Genomic DNA, 18,369 nt, shown 5'->3' with positions numbered 1-18,369 from the left:
CCATTTTCCAACTTGAATGGATTTCTTACCACTTCTAAAAGGTTTTTTTTGTAAGTTATAATTTCTAAAAAGCAATCCTGCAAATTATGACTGCAGTCTGGACGTCTACTCCTAAATTTGGGTTAGTGTAACTTCAATCGCATGACCTTGTTCAAGTGGCAAACTTCACTATTTACCTCCAAATTTCCCGATGCAGACTGAGTAGAACCATGGTGATTAACAAGAGAAGCATGGCTGCCTCCATCTGTGTCTGAATGGCCAGATGAAATCCTGGCAAGAGCCTGTTCGATGAAAGCAACAAGTTCTGAATGAGTACCACGCAGATGGGATATCTGCAATATATGATTGCAATACTGTGGCCATTCAATCAAACGATCCACAAACTGCTCCAATGCCAGAGTCCCAAACACAAACATCTGCAAGAAAAAAAAAAAAAACCACCATCAATATCATTAAATAAAATCCAATGAAGAAAAGTCCATTGATGAGAGATGATACAAACTTTTGAGTCGGCAGGTTTGCGTAATGCATCTAAAACACCACGCAGAGCAATCCCTAATGTAAGATGAGTCACAAGTTGGTGCTTGATAACAGAGCCTGGAGCATGGTTAAGACCCATTGGAGAAAAATTAATATATAAGTTTGTAATGGCTCTAATAATGTATGAAGTTGTCTCTTGATATATACCCAAAGCTGAAACAAATATATCATTACAATCTATATAAGGCTAAAAATAGCTTTCTACAGCCATCACCACCATAAATCATGAAGAGATGCATTTTTTTTTTTGTTTTTACAAGTGAGATGCAAATAAAATTATGAGTTCATAATCACATAAATCTCAAATTGCATAACCACAAAGAAAAGAGCACCACATTGTCAGCATTAGAAGATATTTACTGAAGAGAGATTATAAGTTGAAGCAGTGAGTCAAGGTCATTCTAATAATGTTTTTAACTCCAACACTTTGTTACCGTATGGCCAAAGACAAATGTTTTCAAGTAATGATGACCTCCTAACCATTTTTTACAAGTAAATGATCATCTCCTACTTTTCAGGTAGTCCTACAAAAAATGACAGCCATATGTGGGAAGTAAGCTTCAAAGCTCTGAGCTCTCTAAATTGAGATATTGTTAACTATGTGACAATACGTCTCAAGAAACAAAGTAAACATAAATGTTATAGCCAAAGATCATCATAGCAAAGTTCAAAAGGGGGAGCATGGTTTTATTCATAAGACCCTTTCCTTGATTTATTTTATAATGCCCTTTTCTGGAAATGAAGCATGCACAAGGCAAAATTATATTCTTTTTGCCCTCTTCCAAAGGAGGGCTCAGGCTAAGGTCTTGCTGGTTTAATGTACAAACAGTAACTATAAAAAATAAAAGTACAAACAGTCTATGCATAATATTGTTGAGTGTACAATTTAAATCTATTACAGTTAGGAGTATCAGCCACTAAAAATTACATTTTTTCTAAGTAAAAGGAGTAGAGTTCAGTAAAGTTAAGAGCCATCAGATAATTTTATAGGGACACTCACCAAACAGAACTGCAGCAATTTTAAGCTGCCTCTCAGGATACTTGGGGAAGAATCTGTACTCCTCAAAAAGATTTGCAATCATGCACTCGAAAATTAATTGTTCCCTGTCAGTTGGTGCAGAAGGCCCTTGTTAATTCAAAACAGGGAGAGAGAGAGAGAGAGAGAGAGAGAGAGAGAGAGAAATTTAATGGAAAAAAAGGTGGCATCAAACACTTCCATAGATTTTAACTATTATTAAAATATGACATGGCATGTTTAAACTCCAAAAGACAAAGAAACCCACTTGGACCATTTTCCTTTTAGTTCTCCCCAAGGCTATAACATAGAAAGACAATCAGGTGCAAAACATTGTTTTATGGGTAAAAAAGAAAGCATGGTGCAAAACATACCCACACAAATGAGTGCATAGTCATCTCTCACTAAGATAGAAGTGGAGGACAAAGACAGAGTATGCTTTCAAGACTTCAACGGGTTTCAAACAACACAAATAATTTTTTTTTTTAAAAAGTCCAAGTAACCACATGAAAAGGCTTCAAAAGGTATTGCACCTTCTCACAGAAGATTCCTTGAATCGAGCAAGCATTTGGACCATTGCATCAATGGTCAACTGACCAGAAAACATTTCATGGAAGTAAGAGTTTGCTTCTCTCTCAATATCATCCGCATATCCATCTGATGCCGAAGAATCTGTAGCAGCCCCACCATTCTGCAACTGAGGATTAGAATCCATAATTGTTGCTTGCAGCTTTTCCATTTCCTCAGCAAGCAAGCTAGAGTTAATCGAGCTGGCATGAGCTTTAAGGACCTACAAACACAGTTACTAAAAATTGAGAACGAGACTGAATGTGGATCGACAGATTGACTAAGCTGTAGAAAAAGAACCTTCACAAAGGTAGAACTTGTCTCCACATAAAGATTCAAGACAGCACCAGAGTGATGGAACCGTTTCGGGGAAAAATCCTGTGATCCACGGAACTGAATCTCCTTTAAGAAGTTGAGGCACTCCTGAAAGGTCAAACTATGCACATCAAAACCACGTTTAGTCTACATTTCTAAGAAATTTAAATAATAGCATTAGTGGTACTTCATCCCAAAATCTGTGCCTAGCTTTCTTGTTGGGATGTCCAAAATGAGTGACATTTAAAAAAGTCAAAGCACTTACTTCTATATCTTTCCATACTACACGACCTATTTCTATCTCATTTTGGGATAGAGGGGGTATATAAAATGTACCAAAACCTGGCATTCTCATGATTATTTTTGCTACTTAAACGTGGTAGACTTTTTGTATAAGTTAAAACGCAGTAGATGCAGGGCCAACCAGATATTACCTCGAAGAAAATATCTTTATATGTGTTTAAATTATAGCTGAGCCACTTCTCAAGGTCTACCAGCTCTTTCCGTGAAGCAAGAGCTGCCAATCTTATGGCATAATAAGAAGGCAGCATATCTAACACTGCTGATATAATCTGCAAAATGAATAGGAGAGTAAAAAGTAAAAATTCAAGTAATTCTAAAAGCATTACCATACAAACAGGTAAATCAAAAAGACAGAGTTCCGGGCAAAAAAAAAAAAAACATAAGACATGACAGAAAATTCACAATTAGATGCAGATATCATGTTCTTAGAGGAGATCACCAGACTGATCATCAACAGCCTGATATAACAAGCTTCTTGTTTAACTTGTGAGCTTATAATGTGATTCAATGCAACAGTGAACACACATACAGTAAAGCAGTTCAGCTACAAGTTCACTCAAGATTTACCTTTAGCTCTTGGCAGATATCCAATATTCTTGTCATACCGTCTGGATCGCAGTTTACAGAATCTACAAATCCTCGCAATACCAAATTGGGGTTAACATGCCAGAGGTGAAGAATCATTCCATTACCCATGGGATTTTTAACTATAATTGGGAAAACGGTGAGCGACACTTCATACTGGAGGAGGTTATAAGCAGTCTGCAATTACACAAGCAAAATTTATTAACATTCTGAAAAGTGATGCAAGCCACCAATAATGGATTTAAAAACAAAAAACAAAGAAAACTACATTAATTTGTGCCATCCCGAGAAGTAAGACTTCAGGACAGTGTTTAATAGGATTTTCAAGCATTGATCGAACTGAAGTGGCATGACCACTCTCAGATAGTTGACATAGTACATCCAAGAGATCAAGACACAACCATGCATGACTAGCATGTCCAAGCTGAAGCTTATTTCCATGCACTGCATCAATATAGGCCTGCAAGAATGGCTGGTTATTCATGTCAATCAAAGAGAGGGAACATGAGGAAAGAAGTAACAGCTGGACAAATATAGAATCATACCAGCTGCCTTGTTGAATGGGCAAACGTAAATACTTCTGGTGGTGCCAAAACAGCATATTTAAGAAAAGATAGCTGCCCCTCAGTATTATTCCAAACAGACCCACAAATGGCATGGAGAGGGAACGGCTCCTGCACAGCTCAATCCAAAGATTTAGAACTAACATATTTCTCATATACACACTTGTATTAATATGATTACAACGTTTTCCTCTAAACTGGATTGGAGGAAACTTCCTCCAACCCAACTATAAAAATGATATTGTCATTTGAGCATGTGACAAGCACATGCTATTTTAAAAGTCCAAGTTATAAAAGTGCCATGTGTCCCTTCATTAAAAAATATGTGCTTATCACATACTCAAGGGACACAGCAATTTTTTAAATGGGTTGGAGGAAGTTTCCACCAACCCAATTTGGAGGAAAACTCTATCCTTAATATAATGATATAACTGTTGGGGATAATTCATGTAATTAAATAAATCGATGAAAGTCACTCAATTTTATTAAAAGTGCTAAGGGGAGCTACCTAAAATTACATCCATGTAACAAAAAAAATACCTGGCACGCACGCCTATATACAGACATAAAAAAAGAGAATGCCTCCTGATTGGGAAAGTAGAACCCCTCGTGGTCCATATTTTCAATAACTCGTATCCAATTGGTACCAGGAGCCTGTGTTCAGCATAAATGCTAAGATATAGAAAGCACATACAAAGTAGCAATTATCATAAACAAAAATAAGAAAATTGCAGCAAGAAGAACAAAAAATAAACTCACAAGTTGCTTGATTGAATCTATAAGAACGTCAATATTCCAGGAGCTCAATGATGGAAGATCAAACAAAGTACTGCAACCCAGAGCCAGGCTAACTGTTGAGAATGTGTTCAGATTGTCCTCAAGACCAGCTTGGGTGCGGGCAATTGTACCAAGTATTTTAGCCACAGTAATCTCTGTCAGTGGCAACAAAAGAGAGAGAATTTCCATGCATTGTGATGTGTTTGCTGTGCATCCATAACCTAGTTCCTTCATAATATCTCCCATGCTCATTTCTTTCTCCATTTCTGCTAAAATAGAATCAAAATCATCTTCTCCAGATACATGGAACACATCCACATTCCTGTAGGACAAACAACTTAAGTCATTAAACCTAGGATATCTTTCAACGCAATGAACAAGCAGAATAATTGTCACCTCAGAAAGTTGGCCTCGCGCAATTCATCTGAAAGCAATGGAGTTAAAACAAATGGGGTGACATCATTAGACTTCACCAAAGATAACATCTGCATAAAGAAATCTACATGCTTGGAAAGGCCGTCAGACCGCTGAAGGAACACGACAATATTCTGAATTTCCTCAGAAGAATTAGCCAAAGCAGGATTGGCACACAATTCTTGAATCTGAGACATACAAAAATTTTTTCCTAGAAAGCAGAAAAAACTCCATATCAAAAGGTGCAATGCAAAAATAAAGGAAACTTATTAAAATCCTGGCATCAATTTCAAATTGAAACTTACCAGACATCCTGGTATCAAGATTTTCAGAATCCGACAAAGCAAGGCCAAAGCCAATTTTTTCAGATACAGACAAGTGTAGTGCATTAGAGAAATTCTCTAGAGTTCCTTCATTTATCTCTGTATCCCTTAGCGATTCAAAAAACACTGTGCTAAAATTTGGTTTGTCCAACAAGTACTTAAAAATTGACTCAACAACTGAATCCAGCAGCATGTTCTTTGTATCTGTGCTGTAAAAGTTCAGATGATCGATGCATGTTTGAAGCAGCATCATGCTTCCCTCAATTTCATATTCTACAAACTGCCAAGGAGAAATAAACCATATCAGTGAGAAATCCATTGGAATACATAGAAAATATGAACATCAAAATACCTCGTTTTGGGAAGTAATTGATATAACAAAATTTATGCAAGGATCATATGGAAATATCTGAGTTTAAGAGACTCTTAACTCAAAACTACCTTAATAGTACAAAAAGAAAATTCAGTTGAGGTTGTGGACAAAATAAGTGAGAGGAGCATATGGTGTGGGGTTGTGGAAAAATATAAGACGTGGGTGGGAGGTCTTCTCTCACCACACTAGACTTTGTCTAGGAGAGGGAACCCGAATTAAATTCCGGTATGACACTTGGTGTGATAATGTAGCTTTAAAGGATTCATTTCCTTCACCGTTCCGGTTGACAAGTGACACTGAAGTTTCAGTGGCAGAAGTATTGGTGAGAACGGGGGAGCAAATCCAGTGGAATGTCAATTTCACTAGGGCTGCTCAAGATTGGGAGATGGGCAGCTTTGAAGCTTTTTTCAACCTTTTGTATTCCAGCACCCCAAGTAACTCACAGAATAGGTTGTGGTGGATACCTGCAGGCAAAGGTAATTTCTCGGTCCGCTCTTTTTGTAAGTCCTTAACTCAAGATCCACATATCTAGTTTCCTTGGAAAAAGCTGTGGAGAAATAAAGCGCCATCAAAAGCGGTGTTTTTTGTGTGGACGGCATCCTTGGGTAAAATCCTCACAACTGATAATTTGAGGAAACGTAAGGTGATTATCGTAGATTAGTGTTGCATGTGTAGGAAGGGGGGTGAATTTGTGGACCACTTATTACTAAATTGCGAGATAGCGAGAGGATTGTGGAATGAAGTTCTTGATAGAGTTGATTAGGCTTGGGTTATGCTTGAGACTGGTAGCGGTATTGGCCAGTTGGACAGAGTTGAGAGGTATCCAACAGATTAAAGCAGTGTGGCGGATGATTCCTATATGCATCATGTGGTGTTTGGCAAGAGCGTAATGATCGGACGTTCGAGGATAAAGAGAGATCGATGGAGGAATTGAAAGCTTACTTTTTTAGAACTCTTTGTACTTGGGCCATTGCGGTGGACTTCAATAGCATAGATTTTCATGATTTTCTTGTATCTATTGCTCCTACTTAGTTAGGACAAATATAAAATACCGTATCAGGCTTTGCCTATTCTTTGATTAATATACTACATTTACTTATCAAAAAAGAAATTCTGTTGATTGTGATAAAGAGCAGCACTACGTCAAAATTTACCCACTTTTCCTTTATGGGCCAAATCCACCCACATACCATTTCTCCTTATTTCTGCTTCTTGTTAGAGTAGCTAATCACTTAGAAAAGGTTACCTGACACTCTTCAACATTGCAAAAGTTAGGGACTTTTATCTCCACGTAAGTTATCTTTGCATTTTTATCTACATGTAACGTCACTCTTTTGTTCATATCAACACAGAACTCTCAAGAACTCTTACAATTTTATCTTTTGTGAACACCATCAAAGAGCACTTTAATCCTCTGCTTCATTACCCAGTAACAATTTACTATTACCGGTTTTTATTCATTTTTTATGCCTTACAAACTTAGCTACTTCCTTTTCCCTCTCCTTCTCGTACAACGACAATTTACCTGTTAAACTTATCCCCTCTTTATGAACCATGGCCCACAATTTACCTGTTTTTACAAAGTTCTTGCAGTTCAAAATAATTCCAAGGCACTTCAATTGTGACCTTAACTAGTCGTTTTAGAGTACAAATCCAGCTAAGACTCGAGCTTTTTATAGGCTGTTACTAGTAGAACTAAGGTCAATCTAAACTAGAAGTGTGAGACTTTAATCGTGTTGCCTATAATGAAATGGCCTGACAGTGATATTGGGGATTTAAAGGGGCTGATTTTTCACGCTCAGGATTAACTATAGGAGTGATGAATGAAATCCCACGTTGCACGGGAGAGAGTTCTTCCAGTTAATAATGATTCCAAAAAGCTCCAAGTTTAACATTCATTGGTTCTTCTAGAGTATAAGCTCGAATTTTGTTTGATCTTTAGTTCATTACATTAAATCATGCCTTGATAGGTTTTTAACCTTTACACATGTTGGAAACATTAGTTTGACAGTCCACACAGTGAAGTTTTGTGTAGAATTATCTTGATTTGCCTAACGTGGTGTATCAAGAGGGAGAGAAATTATCAAAGCTTCGGATCTTGTGAGAAGACTGTGAAGGAGCTAAAGGATCTCTTCATAGAACTTCTTGTCATTGGATGCAAGCATACCTCTTTTCATAAGATTGGATGCAAGCAAGCAGTGACTTTTATAAAGTTTGGTTCTAAGGGACCTGCAGCGATTTTCTCTCCGTACAAATGCGATTTTCTTCCGTACAAGTGCAATTTCTCTTTTGTTTGATGATGGTAGAACATTATAGTTGGCACTTTGTTGGTGTTAAGATGGTTTATTCTAAAGAGATTGTGATTGAAACAAAACTCTTTACGCTTGTAAGGAAGGTAACTTGTTACAAATCATTGAGAGAGGTTGGAAGTTTAGAAATGAACTATTGCTGGGGCATGACACTGCCCAATGGCTAGGGAGAGCTTTGGACAACTGTTTGAAAGGAGATAGGAAGGCTTTTACACATCAACGAGGGATGGATACCGTTGTTTCACTGTTCAAAGGTGCTCAAACAGGAGGTGCAGCTCCATGGAGGTGGCTGAATACAAGGAAGGAGGCAGAAGAAATTTCATTTTAATACCAGAAGATGAGGGGAGTAGGGGATGGAGAAGATTAAGGGAGGCGATGGGGGAGCTCTCACAGGAGGGCAGAAATATAGAAGGGCCTTATGGAGGTCACCAACGACGATCAGAGGCGGTAGCACGCAACCATGATCAGCGATCGTCCAGGGAGGTGCTCGCGACGACACGAGAACAACGAGAATCAAGACCTGGAGCTGGGGGGGTGCTTTGCCCAACGGACACAAAGGAGGTTGGCAAGTAAGTTGTCAGAAGGAAGGATGAGGATGTTCGCAGTCTACTGAGGGAGATGCAGGTGCAACTTTGGAAGTTGCAGGGAGAAGTGTCTCAAAATCTTAAATGCGTTGGGACTAATATGGAAAACGGCAAAACAGGGAGTTTTGGGGTCCCTAACATTCAGAAGTTGGGTCTTTCAGAAGCTTATGGGCAACGAGCTGGGCTAAGTAAGGCCCACTCGAAAGCAAGTGAAGTGGAACCCAAACATTTCAGTTTGGGTTGGAAGGAACGGAATGGGTCTCAACCCATGGGTACAAAAGTAGCCCGGAAGGAATGGAAAGAGCGGCCAGCCCTGCAAGAAAAAAACCCAGAGCTAGTCAAGGCAGGGGATAGAGTTACGATGCAGATGGGTTCTTTGACGAGATGGCAACAAACAGGGGAGGACGTGTCAGCTGGTGAACAGATTGCCCCGGTGAAGGAGGTGGGGTTGTCAGAGGTGGGACAGTGCATTACGGAGCAGATCTCTCGCATGCCTAGTACTCAACTAGTCTCGGTGGAGTGTCCAGTGGGTTCAACCCCAATTTCACCATCAGGGGGAGAACAAAACAGACCAATGGGTGGAGGAGAAGTGGTTTTTGCTCAAGCGAAACCTCCATTGAAGACAAATGATGTCTCTTTGTTGGAAGGTAGTGACGGGATGGAGGCAAATGACTCAGAAAAGGACAATTTATTCTTATCAAATGAGGAAAACGCCCAGAGAATGATCAAGGTGATTAGTGAACCACTTGGGGAAGGTGGCCTCGTGCAAAGGGATTACTCAAATCAGTCTGAATTAGGTGAGCCTGTACCTCTGAATTTCATGTTTCCAGAGCCCTATGTTTCAGACTGAGTGTTCAACATGGTGAAGGACATCCAGCATTTGGTGGGACTAAGGTGCGAGGGTTATGAGGAACAACTTATGGCACTACTTGATGTTATCGAAGCAAGCCACCAACAACATTGGAAAACAAATTCAAAAAAGCAGAGAGAGTTGAGAAGGCTAGATTGGTCTATGAACTCGGAGGGAAGCTCCAGTAGGGACAGGTCTAAAGGGAAGGGGCTGGCTTTTTCTAAATGAAGCCAAAAATTGTATCGTGGAATGTCCTTGAGCTGAATGAGGTCAGTAAGCATCTCCAAATAAGACACTTGTTGTATGAGTGGAAGGCAGATATAGTTTGCTTGTAGGAGACAAAGCTGAAACTTATTAATAGGAAAATTGTGAGCAGTATTTGGAGCTATTCGTATGTAAATTGGGTATATTTGGCATCTCAGGGGGCTTCAAGTGGTATTCTGGTAATGTGGGTTAGACGGGTGGTGGAGAAAATTGAGGATTTTATAGGAGTGCACTTGGTGGCTTGCTCCTTTAGAAGCGTGGCAAGTGATTTTGTGTGGGCTTTCACGAGTGTATATGACCCCAATGTAGACCATGAGAGAAGATTATTGTGGGATGAATTGGCAGGCTTACATAGTTGGTGGGATCTACCTTAGTGCATTGGTGGAGATTTTAACATTACAAGATTTCCAACTGAGTGCTTTGGAAATAGAAGAACAAGGCCAACTATGTCAGAATTTTCAGAGTGCATTTTTTATTTGAATCTAGTGCATTTACCATTAGCAAGGGGTGTTTGTACGTGGTCTAATAACCAAACGTGGTCTCCGATAGATAGATTCTTAATTTCTCCAGAGTGGGAATGCCATTTTTCGGATGTGTGGCAAAAGAGATTGACTCATTTGAGTTCGGACCATTGGCCAATTATGTTGGATTGTGGAGGGCTCCAAAGGCGGCGTAGGCATTTCAAATTTGAAAACATGTGGTTGAAAGTGGAAGGATTCAAGAATAGAGTCAAACAGTAGTGGGCCTCATATCAGATAAAGGGAACTCCTAGTTTTATCTTTGCAAGCAAATTGAAGGCCTTAAAGATTGATTTAAAGCTTTGGAATATGCAATCTTTTGGTGACATAGGGGAACAAAAGAAAAGCAAGGTAATGGAGATTCAGGGGTTAGAAAGGAAGGACACAAGAAACCCGAACCTTAACTCAGGAGGAGATAGCCCTAAAAATAGTGCTGGAAGCAGATCTAGAAAGAATTGTTTTAAAAGAGGCTTGATGGCGTCAAAAGTCAAGAGCACTATGGTTGAAAGAAGGAGATCAAAGCACTAAGTTCTTCCACAGAGTAGCTAACTCACACAAGAGATTCAACAACATAGAGATGCTGAAAATTGAGGGTGTGGATTGTAGGGAAGAGCAAGTGATAAACAATCATGTAGTAAACTTCTTTAAGCAATTACTTTATGAGAAGGTGAGTTGGAGGCCTAAACTTGAAGGGCTCAGTTTTGATTCCATTGAGCCTAGTGATGTATGCCGAATGGAGAGGCCTTTTGAGGAAATGGAGGTTTATGATGTTGTGAGGAAAATGGCTAAAGACAAGGCCCCGGGTCCTAATGGTTTTTCGATGGGTTTTTTCCAAACTTGTTGGATTGTTGTAAAAGATGATCTTATGCAGGTGTTTCAGGAATTCTACTAGGCGGGAAAGTTTGAAAAAAGTATTAATACTACTTTTCTTGCACTAATACGGAAGAAGGTGGGGGCTGAGGAGATCAAGGAACTTCGGCCTATTAGCTTGGTTAATAGATACAAGATTATTTTCGAGGTGTTAACAAACCGCTTGAGTGAGGTAGTGAGAAAGATAATTTCAAAACCACAAAATGCATTTGTAAAGGATAGACAGATTCTAGATGTGGTTCTTATTGCAAACGAATGCATAGATAGTCGTCTAAAAACTGGCAATGTTGGAATTATTTGCAAGTTAGACATAGAGAAGATGTATGACCATGTTAACTGAGACTTTCTTCTTGATCTTATGGGGAAATGTGGTTTTGGAGAGAGATGGTGCTCATGGATTCGATGGTGCATAACAATGGTGAAATTTTCCGTTTTGATAAACGGAAGCCCTACTAGTTTTCTTTTTTTTTTTTTTTTTTTTTTTGTAGCACACAAGGCCGAAGGCAAGGAGATTTGTCGTCCCCACTACTTTTTGTTATGGTGATGGAGGCATTGAGTAGAATGCCCGCGGCACTGGTTGAGAATGGTTTGGTGACTGGTTTTGCAATAGGATCCCTTGATAGGAGACTTGTTAACATTTCTCATTTGTTATTTGTAGATAATACTCTTTTCTTCTGTGAATCAGATCATAACCAGGTACGAGTTTTGAAGGTCCTCCTCCTTTGTTTCGAAGCAACATCGGGTTTGAAAGTAAACTTGGAAAAATCAGAGATGGTGCCTATTGGAGGTGTTCGGCGCATCAGTCAGTTGACTAGTATTTTGGGGTGTGAGATTGCATCACTACCAATGACTTACCTTGGTCTTCCACTAGGAGCTGCCTCGAGAGCGGCTCCAATTTGAGATTCAAGATAGAGAAAGTGGAACGTCGTCTAACAGGATGGAAGAGAATGTACCCGTCAAAAGGTGGTGGGATTACCCTGATTAAGAGTATTTTTTCTAATCTACCTACCTATTTTTTGTCCTTATTTCCTATACCAGCAAAGGTCGTGCTTCGTCTGGAGAAACTTCAAAGTGACTTCTTGTGGAGAGGAATGGGGGAGGAATTCAAGTTCCACCTTATTAGTGGCAGAAGGTTTGTAGCCCTCTCTCGAGTGGCGGCTTGCGCATTAGAAATATGAGATCTTTTGATCAGACACTACTTGGCAAATAGTTGTAGAGGTATCACAAAGAACCTGAAGCCCTATGAAAGATGGTGATTGAGAGCACATATGGGGGTCTTTGGGGGGATTGGTGCACAAAAGAAGTGAGAGGGGCATATGGTGTGGGGTTGTGGAAAAATATAAGACGTGGGTGGGAGGTCTTCTCTTGCCACACTAGACTTTGTCTAGGAGAGGGAACTTGAATTAAATTTTGGCATGACACTTGGTGTGATAACGTAGCTCTAGAGGATTCCTTTCCTTCACTGTTCCAGTTTGCAAACGGCATCGATGTTTCAATGGCAGAAGTATTGGTGAGATCGGGGGAGCAAATCCAATGGAATATCAATTTCACTAGGACTGCACAAGATTGGGAGATAAGCAGCTTTGAAGCTTTTTTCAGCCTTTTGTATTCCAGTAAACCGAGTAACTCACAATATAGGTTGTGGGGGATACCTGTAGGCAAAGGTACTTTCTCGATTCACTCTTTTTATAAGTCCTTAACTCAAGATTCACATATCCAGTTTCCTTGGAAAAAGCTGTGAAGACATAAGGCGCCACCAAAAGCGGTGTTTTCTGTGTGGACTACATCCCTGGGTAAGATACTCACAACTAATAATTTGAGGAAGTGTAGAGTGATTATCACAAATTGGTATTGCATGTGTAGGAAGGGGGTGAATCTGTGGACCATCTATTACTACGTTGTGAAATAGCGAGAGGGTTGTGGAATGAAGTTCTTGGTAGAGTTGATTTGGCTTGGGTTATGCCTGAGACTGTGGTAGCGGTTATGGCCAGCTGGACAGAGTTGAGAGGTATCCAATAGATTAAAGCAGTGTGGCAAATGATTCCTATATACATCATGTGGTGTTTGTGGCAAGAGCATAATGACCCACGTTCTCGGATAAAGAGAGATCGATGGAGGAATTGAAAGCTTAGTTTATTAGAACTCTTTGTACTTGAGCCATTGCGGTGGACTTTAATGGCGTAGATTTTCATGATTTTCTTGTATCTATTGCTTCTACTTAGCTAGGACAACTATAAAACACTGTATCAGGCTTTGTCTATTCTTTGATTAATATATAATATTTACTTATAAAAAAAAAAAAAAAAATTGGATGCAGCATACTTATGCTCTTTCAGTTTTATTTTTCGGAGCTTTCTTGATCTTTGTACACTTTCTGGCTATGTATGTCTACCATATACTTGGATAACATCTTTTTATCATTAATGAAACTCTATTGCATAAGACAACAAAAATTGATTTTCCTCCGCCGCAGTCAACCTAACCTCAGCAAAATGCAATTCTAATTTTAATTAGATTGAACCAACTTATACAAGAACCTTTAGTTTTCTCGTGAATAAAAAAGAACCGAATCTTTACCATCCATTAAAATGAATAACGCATAATCTAATCAGAAAGAAGCAAGCGAAAGCCAAAACACAGCGAAATGAGTCAAATCAATTGAGTTCCGGCTAAATAAATCTGGTCAAAGAAACAAAAAGATGATCAACAACCTATCAAAGCAGAGCTTTCATACATAACAAGATAGAAACTCATGTATAAACATCCATCCAGAGATAGAGTAGATACCCGAAGGAGCTCGCCAAGAACGGCGTCGGCGTTGGATTCGTTGAGGCTCTGGAGCAAGAACCGAATCTGACTCGACACCGTTGACGAAAACTTCAACATGGTGGCAATGATTGAGTCCTAGGGTTGAGAATTCGCACCGGGAGGGAGGGGGAAAAAGAGCGAGATTTGATTTGGGGTTCGGTCACTTGCGAGGGATGAAGACTTGTAGAGAACCTGAAACGGAGGGCGAGAACCTGAAATGGGGGGCGAAGTTTTGGGTCTGGGACTGTCTTCAGAGTAAAGACGACTGCTTTCTTTGTGGGGATATGAGCGACTTACCAGCGGGTGACATATGATAGGTAGGGAGACGGTTTTGGGGATACGTGTCGATCTTTAGTATATTTTTAAATATAAATATTACAAAACTACACGCGATTTTTACAAAGGGTGGGTCTACACCTGGGATTCCGCACGGAGCTCTGGTTAGGACTTTTTTTTTTTTTTTTAATATATTTTAAAAATAATTCATAATATTATTAAATAATAATTTCTTAATCATTAAGTTAAATAAATAAAATAAAGTGAAAACTCTGAGATTCCTAACTTTTTCATCTTTTACAAAAATTCTCTGCAAATTGACGCTGACATTAGTTATTAACGAAGAAGTGGACTTTTTTAAAGATGGAATGATTTAATTTTTTTTAATTCATCTCGTTTTATTTTTTTATTTTTCTAAATATTATCTAAAACAAATATTTTTTTCATTTAAAATCTTTAACTTTGCATCTAATTAATATAATTTTTTCAAACCTACAAATTGTAAAATAAAAATTATATTCTAATAATATTTTAACTTTATAATATTTTTATTCAATTTTTTCTTTCTAATTTCTCAAAATCCTATAAAATATTATAATTTAAATTTTTTTATTACTATTCACAAATTTCTTATCATATCTCATTCTCCAAACATCTCCTTAACAACTTTAGTAAACATAAGAAATTAACTATTAGCAAATTTATTTTTAAGAAACGTGAGATATAAATAATTAGCAAACCCAACCTTATTTTCATGAAGGCTCGAAAAAAATAATTTGATCTAAGTCAATTCAGTTAATTTAAATTAAATTGATTAAAATTAAATCAATTCTAAATAACTTTTTAAATCATTCATTGAACCGCCCAATCAATCGATTCTAATCGAATTGAATATATATTAAGTATCTTTTATTCTATTAAATAAGAGTCACAACAAAATTTAAAGATAAAACATATATATATTTTTAGTTAAACAAACAGATTAAGAGAAAAAATAGTGTTTTGTATGAAAATTGTGATTGTGGATAAAATATTACAATTTTCATGTGCTTATATTAACTTAATGGTCCTTGCATTCTTCGTATATGACGTAAAAGAATATCGATAGTTGAGGTTGAATATATAAATTACATATTTATTAAAATTATATAGACTCATATCATATTTTTATTAAAACTTGTCAATGAATTTATATTTTATACTATTTTATATATGATATTAAATGTTTGAATTGTATTCTATATGATTTTTAATATTCTTTATTAACATTAAAATAACCAATTCAAAATTGTCATAAGTTACCTAATTTAATTTGTTGAATCGTCTGATGAATCAATCCCTACTTGATTTCAATTTTTTAGGCTTTGTTTTTAATTTTTATTAATTAACATTAATAATAGATTCAAAATTATCACGAGAGTGATTCATTTAATCAGTCCCTAGCTGATTCCGATTTTTCAAGCTTTGATTATCATTACAAAATTGATCTCTTAGCTAGACTTGCTACCCAACTTATGCTAGCGATGAGGCTCCACCCCCGCTCATGTGGGAAACAAGGGAAGGGGTAAGTTGAGTAGGGGTCATCCGTTGCCCTCATCACCAATATGTAGGGCATCATTCCTGTTATTCAATTTTGTTATATGCTGGTAGTTTGTCTGGAGATTAGCCCACATTTCATCAACTCGAATTAAAGATTGAGATACTTCGTTTGTTTTCATATATGAGATAAGATAAAACGAAATATTTTGAGATATGCTGAAATGAGATCAGATAAGATTAGATAAAAATATGTATTTATTTATAGAGCTAAGATGATATTAGTTTGATTTTGTTATAGTTAATAATATGATGGGACCCACAAGTATTTGTAATACTTTTTATAATATTTTATTTGGACAAATGCTTAGGTCACCGTTGGTGACTCCCGCTATGGACCACCACTGGCCTTTTTTTTTTCCTTTTTCTTAATAATTAAGAAAAAATTATTTAATATTATTGTACATTTTTTATATATTTAAAAGTATTAAAAAATTATTTGAAAAAAAAAAAGTTTTCTTAAGCCTAGCGGTGTCTCTAGCATTATCTTTTCATTTGTTTAACCGTGGGCCATGGTGCCATTTTATAACATGAAAGTTGTCACCACTTTCATGTTTTCCACATTTTGACTTCTTTTTTTTATACCAATTGATAAATTTATTTTGTTTATTTATTTGATGCTTCATTTATTTATTTATTTATCAATGGTGCAAATTTTTATTTTTATTTTTATTTTTGCTACTTCTTTTATTTATTTACCTTATGTGTAAATATTTTTTCTTTTAATCAAATATTTTGTTGCACGTTTGGTACAACTTTTACCTTTTTATAGTGTGTATTTATGTCAATATACTGTTTATTTAAAAAATATTATTAGAGGGAACAGTATTGAAATAATGTGAGATTTGGGAATATGAAAACTTGAGAAAACACTTGAGATATTTTGAGATAAAAACTGATAGATCAAAATGTGTACTTGTTTTTGTAAAACCTCTAAAACTTTAAAAACTTTGAGAAATTTTTAAAGTTTTGATTTTCAATCACAAAAGCAAATGAGGTAGAGTGAGACATAGAAGAACACCAAGATGAAACCACAAATGCCATCATTTAAACAATGATATAACCAAAACAAATGCATTAATGTAATGCCTTGTTTATGTAACAAGGTATTCCCAATTATTCTCATATATTATTATATATTTGATTCCAAATATCACTCAAATTTAAAATATTTTTGAATTTCAAATATTCAACTTTCATTTAATAATTATCTAAATACAAAACCCAATACATTTTTCTTGAACTTTAAAACAAAACAAAACAAAAATAATAATACAATTTTTTTCAAATTTCAAACTAAAAATAATATGAAAATAATTTTTAACTTTATAATATTTTTATTCAATTTTTTCTTTCACATTTTTTAAAACTCAATAAATATTTTAATTCAAACAATTTTACTACTATTCACATACATTCATATATTGTCTAGATGTTGATATGACATATGAGATGATGAATTTATAAATAGTAATAAAATTGTTTGAGTTAACATGTTTTATAGACTTTTAAGAAAGTAAATATAAAAAGTTGAATAAAAATATTATAAAGTAAAATATTATTATAATATAATTTTTATTTTGAAATTTGAAAAAGTTGAATTATTTTTTATATTTTGTTTGAAATTTTGAAAAATTATAATGATTGAATGAAAAATATAAAGATTTAAAATTAAAAAATATTTATAATTATAATATTTGGATATTGCAATGATATAGAACGAGACAATATGAGATTGTCTTGTAATCCAAACAGGCCTTGTGTTCTGTTTGGATTATGAAAATGTAAAAGGGGATTACTTTTTCCTATAGTAAATTAATTATTTAAATCAAATTTGATAATCACTGTAACATAACAAAAAAAAATTATTTTCTTGTGTACGTTATGTGTTCTTTCTACGGTAGAACATTAGGATTTCCCTCTAGCTCTTAATTTATAAAATTAAAATTAAAACAAAAATTAAAAAAAAATTAGAAAAAATTTAACAAATTAATAATATTTTATTATTATTTTAGTTTCACACGTCTTTGGTAGAAGATATACTTTTTTTTTTTTTTTTTTGATGGAATAGAAGATATACTTGATTTGGGAAGAGTGATGCATAGTTTTATATAATATAGTTATATAAAACTATGTATTTCTAAACTTTGTTTTGATTTTGTAATGAAAGTATCTTGCTTAGAACCCAGAAAAAAAAAAAAAGTTGTTATAATGTAGCCTTGGGTTTGGTACTGTAAGTTTTTTCAATGATATAATATTATTATTAATTAATTGACTTATCAAAAAATATTATTATTAATTAATATATAATCAGTAGAATGAGAAAATATAATTAAATTAAATTAGTATTATATTATTATTATATAAATAATAAATAAATGATCTAATGTGAAAATTAGATGTGAATAGAATAGATAAAGGCAAATTCATATCTTATTAACTAAAATTTAACTTTGGTTTTGGTTATTCTACTAAGAGTGTCGGTTGCCTGCACTGTTCACCGTCCATGCATCACATCC

The 18,369-nt window shown here is 35.8% G+C and overlaps 1 protein-coding gene across 2 annotated transcripts in view; it reads right to left on the bottom strand.

Moving 5' to 3' along the window:
• The window catches only part of LOC122292098 (CCR4-NOT transcription complex subunit 1-like), a 39,921-nt gene extending 25,659 nt beyond the window's left edge, over positions 1-14,262 (bottom strand). The window contains exons 1-14 of one of the 2 annotated variants that reach the window (XM_043100314.1): positions 13,958-14,262; positions 5,385-5,682; positions 5,062-5,290; positions 4,648-4,987; positions 4,429-4,542; positions 3,871-3,999; positions 3,594-3,797; positions 3,308-3,502; positions 2,872-3,009; positions 2,423-2,545; positions 2,089-2,345; positions 1,541-1,644; positions 503-597; positions 177-416 (exon numbers count right to left, since the gene is read on the bottom strand). In XM_043100314.1, the coding sequence (XP_042956248.1) occupies positions 177-416; positions 503-597; positions 1,541-1,644; positions 2,089-2,345; positions 2,423-2,545; positions 2,872-3,009; positions 3,308-3,502; positions 3,594-3,797; positions 3,871-3,999; positions 4,429-4,542; positions 4,648-4,987; positions 5,062-5,290; positions 5,385-5,682; positions 13,958-14,056 (2,565 nt within the window). In that variant the 5' untranslated portion in view covers positions 14,057-14,262. The remainder of the gene's footprint in view (positions 1-176; positions 417-502; positions 598-1,540; positions 1,645-2,088; positions 2,346-2,422; positions 2,546-2,871; positions 3,010-3,307; positions 3,503-3,593; positions 3,798-3,870; positions 4,000-4,428; positions 4,543-4,647; positions 4,988-5,061; positions 5,291-5,384; positions 5,683-13,957) is intronic. The other variant, XM_043100315.1, reaches the window with a different exon arrangement.
• Positions 14,263-18,369: the final 4,107 nt, after the last annotated feature.

The sequence above is a fragment of the Carya illinoinensis genome, chromosome 13 (genome assembly GCF_018687715.1).
Source record: "Carya illinoinensis cultivar Pawnee chromosome 13, C.illinoinensisPawnee_v1, whole genome shotgun sequence".
Lineage (NCBI taxonomy): Eukaryota > Viridiplantae > Streptophyta > Magnoliopsida > Fagales > Juglandaceae > Carya > Carya illinoinensis.
The sequence above is the reverse complement of the archived record's forward strand: the minus strand, read 5'-3'. Positions and strand labels throughout refer to the sequence as shown.